The sequence below is a fragment of the Sturnus vulgaris genome, chromosome 2 (assembly GCF_052056855.1).
Source record: "Sturnus vulgaris isolate bStuVul1 chromosome 2, bStuVul1.hap1, whole genome shotgun sequence".
Classification (NCBI taxonomy): Eukaryota; Metazoa; Chordata; class Aves; order Passeriformes; family Sturnidae; genus Sturnus; species Sturnus vulgaris.
The window spans coordinates 65395292-65403489 of record NC_142244.1 but is presented as its reverse complement, the minus strand read 5'-3'; the positions used below and the strand labels follow the sequence as shown (position 1 = coordinate 65403489).

Here is an 8198-nt window from a genome sequence, read left to right as displayed (position 1 = left end):
CATCATTAAACCCCAAATCAAATAATAAACACAGAAAGAAAAGATTGGAGTAAATAAGATGAAATGCTTTAATTGTATACATTGGTCTAACTTGTTTTATACTAGTGCTCCTAACCATGAAATCCAGACTTTTCATTATGACTCAAAATTCATAAGAAATCACATGAAATAAGGAAATCTCAAAATTGACTATCCACGTGTTTGTAGCTAAAACTCAGAAATATATTTTGCAAAATTATGATGTTTATGAACCTGTTTTTGGTCCAGAATGGAATTAAAACATTTTATAAAAAATTAATAATAGATAAACTATAAAATTAATTATTAAAGCATTTTCATTTAGATATAAATTTTGATACAACAAAAAGTAGTTTCTAAAATTAATTTCAAGAATGAGCATTGACTTCAAGTTTCAGCCTTATATGAAATTATCCATTAGGTAAGTAGAAAGGCATCTATGTCCCTAAAAGAGGTGATCCTTATATAATGATCTTACTCCTGCACATTTATTTGAAGTCCATATCCTTACAGCTTACTCTAACATCCAGTGTTGTGAAATAATGAATCATCAGATTACTGAAAAATTTTTGTGGAAATGGCTTCCACAACATACAGGTCATTTGTGATTGAGATTGGCTTTTTTAAAGAAAAGAGAGTCTATCTACAGTCTTCAGAAGATTACATACCCTAGAGATTTTTTTATTCTGTTAGGGACTTTTTAAGGGTTTAGTAGTTCTTTCAGAAAAAACACAAAACAACAAACAGCCCAAGTACTTCTGTCCTTGTTTTTATGTACTCTTCTTACACTGGATGGAAATTCTTTCTGTCGTGTTCTCAGTGACTATATACAGTTGTCTTCTCTTATCAAGCCTCAGGTCTTGCTTATTTGCTTGATTATGCTCAGGAGATTGCAAGTTGTCTAATAAAGGACTAGCAGAACCTTAAATTTGTGGCCTGTAGTCAGAAGAAGATATTCAGGAGATTTTCCAGCTATTTTTATCTTCCCGTAGTAAGTCCGAATCCAAATAGCAAATGCTAAATATATTTTTTTTCCTTTTCTCCACTGTTTAGGTGTATAGAAAGGCTAAATGAGAATTACATTAAAGTCTTCTTGAGTTCACACTAAATAATTTCTTAGGAAACAGTAAGATTTTCTTTTCTTCAGGCTCTACTCAAGGTATTTGTTCTAGTAATTTTTAAGCATCCCCTCTATGGTATCTCCAGAAAAATAAACACACTGTGTCTCTCTGCAGCAAGCAGAGCTTGTTGCATTGCCTATAGCAAAGCTATTGAAAATACTTCTTGACCTGAAAATTAAGAGAAATAAGAAAAAGAAAAAATTGTTCCCCAAATATTTTTTCCTCAATACCTGTATTTGCTTTTCTGTCTTGGGTTTCCCTAGGATACAGTTGACAAAAGTTTCCAGGGGAATGAATGAAACCACCCAGGGACACTTTTTCTGAAAAGCAGAACTATATCCAGCTTTGTGAAATGGGGGCAGGGAATGTCCAATCACCTAAAGTAATTTACCTAATAGAATACAACTGGTACCTTTCCCAAAGGACATTCAGCTGCTTAATGGAACAGCATGATCAACAGACTAAACACTCCTGGATATTTTTTAATCCATGATCAGCAAGTTGATTTATCATATAAAAAACCTACTTTTTCAACCATACTGCAAATCAGGTAAGAATGATGGAAAAACAGTTCTCTTGCAGCTTTAGTGAATACTTCTATATTAATTAATCTTCACATGGTCTTTTTTTGATTTTTTTTGTGTACCTAATCCTTTGCCTTGGGAAATCAGATTTTATTTTCCAAGTTCCCTTTTTCATGTTTCTCAAAAGCAGTTAAAATGTTCCAAATAGAAGGAAAGCATTTGGGGTACATTCTAAAGTGTTTTACATCAGTTCTGAAAGAATTTTGCAGTTTTTTAAATGAAAGAAAAAACAGTTTGATTTTACCGGAGATACTTATTTTCATCAGAGTTTAATTTAGTTTTGTTGTTTAGCTGTTGTTATTTCCCAATGAATACTTAAAAATCTAGTTAATTTGCATGTTAATTTATCATCTTTGCAAATTCCAAGAAGGCAAACCATTCATTTGTATCAGTGGTAGAAATTCAAACCCTGTGTCAGCAGATATGAAATAGGTCAGCTGTGAGAAAGGATCAATTCTTCTCTTCTCTCTTCTTTGCACAAGTTGTATGTACACTGAAAACAAAATTATCTGAAGAGGAATTCTCCTTCCATATCTTCCTTTGAATTTGTTGGATGCCACTCTGAAAGAGTCAAGAGTTCAAGATTTAATGTTCTAATAAAAGTATGCATCCTGAAGTGAGACCTCTGAAATGATACTGCATCATCAGTAAAGTGAATCCATCAGATATCCTATGCATTACAGTGAACAGTTTCAAATCTTATCTTCCTACAGCACTCAAAGTGAAATGAAGCTGAATAGAACAAATCCTGATTTTTCACATTTGCTGTTATTAAAGAATGGAACAAAGTAGTGCCAAGGGGAATAAGAGAATAAAGCTATGGCTATTCAGTTGTGAAGAAAGTAAATTAATAATACTAACCTCATTTCTTTTGTACATGATTTCAATTGATGCCCTGGAGAACAATTCCTTTATAGGAAAAAAGGGTGGGGAATGGACAACGGAAGCTATTGCTGTATCTTGCCTCAGTACTATTGACAAATTGTATATCAGCATCAGATTATAGGATGTCATATCTTTTATTTGAGATACATTTTTATGTATCTTCAGCTAAGTCCTCCTGATATTTATTTTCCTCATAGCTTTTCAATAATTTTTGATGGAAACTTTTGCAGTTTGTATTGTGAAACAAGTTTTAAAGCCTGGAAGGGAGGCAATGTTCATGATGTAACAGGAACCATGTAAGGCAGACAGACTTTTCAAACTAATTTTCATAACACATTATGTTTTAGATTCATCTGAAATATGAAGTCTTTCTTCTTTTTTTTTTCTGGGCATATGCTAACACAACTGTACTTCAAAAATCACTTATGTATTTTGATAAACTGAACTGACTGAGAATGGTCTTCTTCCACAAATCTCCTTCATTTAAGTTACCAAGTGAGACCTGGACAAATACTACGCATTTGTCCTTCCTGGTGTATTTAGACTGACTTTTGTTTATTATGGGGAAGGTTTGTATTAGATATTTAGAACTTGATGCAGACATTCCTGGAATTGATTAAGATCTGAGTACCTTAGAAGCCTTTCTTGAAAAAAAAAATTGAAAAGAAATCAAAAAGCATACTCAACTGAAAATACTGCAATGATGAATGGTTGATTTCAACAATCTTAAAGTAGAAAAAATAAGCAAACTTTGTATGCATGTTAATAAAATGGTTCAGGCTTACTTTTTTCTATACAAATATGTAGAATACAAACAGAAGAAAGGCAAGAAAATTACCCCATCCCGAGTTTTAGCAGGCTAACAGCCGAGCATTACTGAGGATCCATCTTGATATAGAGCAAAAATATAAACAAAATGTACATTGCTTGAGAGAATATATTAAGTCCATATTATCTAGCTTGATTTTCAGCCAAGGCCTCATAACCAGAAGCAATGGGACAGGAAGTGTGCTTTACCCTTTTCCAGTGATACAGTCTTTGCATATTAATGATAGACTTTTTTTTTCCCCTTTTTTTGTCTACAGAAAAGGTAAATCTTTTCTAACTTAAAAGCTTTACCTATGTGCAGTGGACAATATCATAAGTATATCTTATAGCTCTTCAGGGCCAGGAGGTCTAAAGATACCATTCAATACATATGCCCCTATTTTGTCTGTAAAAAGTGTTCTTTCTTCCTTTTACTTTAAAAATTACTATGAATAATGCAATTAGGTAATTTTGTACTCTTCCTTTTTCCCTTCATTAATCTGTAGATTCAGTTTTGTTGTTTGTATTTCCTCAGCTCAACAAATATTATTCCATGTAAAACATGAACAATAGAGTGATCCAGAGAGAAAGCAGTCATTTGAGATATTTCTATAATTTATCTTTGGAATTTACCACTATAACCTGAATTTCAAATAGCCATCTTTCAATTGCTAAGAATTCGTCATAATACAAAATATTTTCTCCCAGGTGATGACCTCAGCCCCACTTCTACCTTATATTAGTTGTCTGTCGTTGGCCAAATGGATGCATGTCACAAATTAACGTTTGGGGAAAAACTCCCCAAAAAAACAAGGTAAGACGAAAAACTCTTGAATTAAAAACCTAACTTTATATACATTGCTAACTACTATATATTGGCAAGCAAACTAATTGGGAAGCTATTGAGAGATATTTAAAACACAACAAAATTGAGATGTTGTGCAATAATAATTCATATTGCTAATTAAAGTAGCCAAAAAGATGTTCCAACTCTATTACTTAAATAAAAAGGTAAAAGCTTCAACTCTGCGGCACACTGGATTAAAATAAAACCTCCTTATGAAATTACCATGAAATTGAGTTGAAATACATGCAGAACTAAAGAGATTGCTTGGAAAGCATTCAGCTACAAATCTGTTCTTTTTTTCAGGCCTCCTGAAATCTCAGCTGATTTCAAGGTAACTAGTTTCAATTATTTGCTCTGCTGTTTAAGCAAATCGTGTCGAAGGCCGCAATGGTGTATATCTACAGGAGTTACTGTTGACTAGTGAAACATGGGATATCAACATTTCTCATGGGAAAAAGGGAGAAAGGAAAGAAGGAGAATCTTGATTAGCTGAAAAACAAATCCTAAAAGAGAAAAGTAAACTTAGAAAAAGTTCACTGGCAGGGTTGAAATAGTACAGTCAAATGGATGTAACCTTCACACGAATGAATACCATTAAACTATTCTTAATATGTTCTAAGCCTTTCCTTTTTAAGCCGGGTTCTATGGAGTCTATTTTTACTTTTGCCTCTGTCCAAAGTAAAACCATAACGGGGGACTGTAACATAACAGGAGCTATCTCAGATACTTTTTCTCCTGAATCATAAGCATACATGTGAATTTAGCTTAATCATACAGTATTTATAGGGAGTCCACTTTGGAAGTGGAGGAGTTATGATTCGTCCACAAAGTGTTGAAGAATTTACTCAGTATGTCACAGGGATATGGTTTAGTTTGCATGGTGGTGTTCAGATAAATTAGATTTGATGATCTTGTATCATCCACAATGACTCAGTGATTCTGTGATCCTCCTGGTTAGGTTTTATGACCTACATTTACTTTTGGAAAGCAGGTTGTGACATGAAAGACAACAAAAATTTTCTGTAGTCAACGTGCACTTCAGATTTACAGTATATAAGAGAGGACAAATTTTACATACATAATGTAATTGAACCACTGCATGTGCTGAAGCACATGTTTACTACTAAAATGTAAGCAATTGTCCAGCTTCAATATATATTGTATATCCTTAATGTCTCATCTTGACAACTCTGATCATATGAAAAAGTTCAAACAAAAATTAGCTGTGTATGTAAGTATCTTCTGATCCTCTGTATGTCTCTGCCAATATTTCTTCAGCCTTTGATGAGGCTTGAGCCTCACTTCTTTCAGGACTCTGCATTTCAGAAAATGATGCTAGCTGGACCCACTCTGATCATATCAAGTACTTTGGAATCTGTAGTTGGGACTTTCTTCAGCATTTACTGTTATCTGTGAGCTGCAGGAGTTCCATTTGGATAAGATATGTACAGTACTACTGAAAAGGTTATAAAGGATATGCTAATACAACTCACAATTCAAATGGAAAACCAGTGGTGGGGGAGGGAGAATTGGAGTAAGAAGAAATGCTTTTAGAAAATCAGTATAAAGCAGTGAGGGAACTGAACAGATCAAAGCACTATTTTCTGGTAGTGGGAGGCCTAGGTGAATAGAGGTGGAAGCCCTGCAGGCCTTTCATAAAGCAATTAAGTTTGATATTTTCATAGGGGAAAGGATCACCTTTTATAGGGTTTTTACACCCAAATATCTGCTGTAGGCTCTGTGGGAACCATTACAGAGAGAGAAAGAAAAGGAAATTCAAGTCTTTGAAAATAACCTTTTGGCAGGATACACTGAATATTCTAACTGTTTTATACTCCTTGGGTGCAATTCTGGAGTTATAATGACAGAAGGGATCATTGACGATTGTAAAGCTGAGATTTTCTGCCAGAAAAAAAACAGGAAAACTGAATTTCTCCCTGAAGATAAATACAACACTCTTACTTTGAACTTTATTCCTCCATGCAAATTATTTCTCTAGCATTACTGAAAACCTTATTCATTAATAGTGTCACCTTTTGTCAGCAAACACATAAGTCTCACAGTTCTGAGATGTCCCAGGAGAAATTTCTGTTTTCTCAGATAGAAAAGATTCAAGAGGGAAGGTTAGAAAAGATTTTATTCAACATCATAACAGGAGTCTTCAACTGGAGTCTTCACGCTGTTCTTCTCTAAATAGGTCAGATTAATTTCTTCAGATTTTCTGCCTATACTTAAAATAATAAAAAAATTCCATAACCTGGATTACAGTTCCAAACACCTCAGTTTTTCAAATTGCGGTATTAAGAGTTAAATGTAGAATTTATCTATAAATGCTGCTCTATTTTTTCCTCTAACTACTTTTTCTTCAGTCACTAACTGTTCCAATTACAATTGTAATGTTATCAGTTATCTCTTAGTGTATTAGAATGCTTATTTTTATTTTTTTTTCTTGGCATGTAATTCTTCAAGACATTGTTGCGACAGATGCTGAGCACCTCCTGAGGACAATCATTTAATTCCCTCTTGAAGGGAATAGGAAGTCAACATCCTGTGAACTTCCTATGAACTTTATTCCTAATAAAGACACAGAAAGCAGTCAGCACGGGGGATGGATTGAGCCACTGCTTATGTGCTTTGAATTTCTTGCCCCATGATTTTGGTGAGGCAATTTGTACTTTCCTGATAACAAACTCCAAAGGAAATCTACTACTGGCTCTGATATTGGCTTTGGATAGGAAGGTCTTTGTTCATATTAAGCTCAAAGAGCACAAGCCTGAGGATTGCAGTGTCAGAAAACAAAGAGCAGGATGCGTCTTCTCAGCTTCTGCCTGTCAGACACACACTGCTGAAATATTTATGGGCTTCATTGTTCTCTCAAGTATAAGGCATTCTTGTTAACATTTGGACATAATTTAGGGCATATTTCATAAGTGCAACTGTTAAATATTTATAACTAACACTCATTACTTAAAAAGCACTTCACATATACATACTTCTTTAATTATTAACAAAGAAAGTTTGGACAGACCTTGTTTTTATTGCCCTGCACTTCTGGAAATTAACTTTTCATGTATTTCTGTATTAATGTCCTAAGGGTCTTTTTTTTAATACATGAACATTGAACTGCCTCTATTCCTTTAAAGCATCATGTGCAAGACTACTGTTATAGAATACTTAACTAGATAAAACATGGTTTAATTGAAACTATTCCTGCTCATTACAGTGGAGTTGAACTTGATGACCTTTAAAGACCCCTTTCAACTGGAACTATTCTATGATTCTATGAAATTTAAAGATCTGAGAGGATCTCCATCTCTCTCTTTTGCTGCCAGAGTAGGCACCTACACGATTTCCACTTGTGTGCTTCAGAGATGCCACATTACAAACACATAGGTACAGAAATTTATAGTCCCTTTCATTTTGGAGGGCGACTAATTTTCTAATAAGTCTAATTGCAGAGTTCATTACAGTTATAAAATGAAGAAAATTTGAGTCTCTCTATATTTCCCATTTTCACTCATATGTTGGAAAGTTACATAGGTTGAAGAATTGCTTCAAATCTCTAATATAAGCGGAAAAGAATTTTACTTACTGAATTCATCCTTGAATCATTGCTAGAAATATATACTTGTATCTGACTGTTAAATATTTTCAAATAATATCTCTGTTTAATTAATTTCATTTAAAAGTTATAATTTGTTATCTTCATGTTAGGGTTTCAGGTAGAAAAAGAAATGGGAAAATTACTTCCATTTCAGGTATGAAGCATTATTATAGAATGATATCAAACATTTATTTTAAGCAAGCTAATGAAAAGGCTCGTCTGAATTGTTAGGTGAAAAAAAACCCATAAGTTTCTCATCTTGTCTGACTTTACAGTGAAACCACTATGTCAGGCTATATTATTTACTCCAAACTACAAAAGCAGAAAATATC

General features: G+C 33.6%; 1 protein-coding gene across 9 annotated transcripts in view; it reads left to right on the top strand.

The window, feature by feature from the left end:
* Positions 1 to 1500: 1500 nt before the first annotated feature.
* LOC148224831 (uncharacterized) overlaps positions 1501 to 8198 on the top strand; it is a 154798-nt gene continuing 148100 nt past the window's right edge. For 6 of the 9 annotated variants that reach the window (XR_015801528.1, XR_015801525.1, XR_015801529.1 and 3 more), the window contains exons 1-3: positions 1501 to 1689; positions 4124 to 4229; positions 4566 to 4593. Coding sequence is in view for 1 of the 9 variants with exons in the window: in XM_088159732.1 (XP_088015858.1) it covers positions 1589 to 1689 (101 nt within the window). In the remaining 8 variants the exon portion in view is untranslated. The remainder of the gene's footprint in view (positions 1690 to 4123; positions 4230 to 4565; positions 4594 to 8198) is intronic. The other 3 variants (XR_015801531.1, XR_015801530.1, XM_088159732.1) reach the window with 2 other exon arrangements.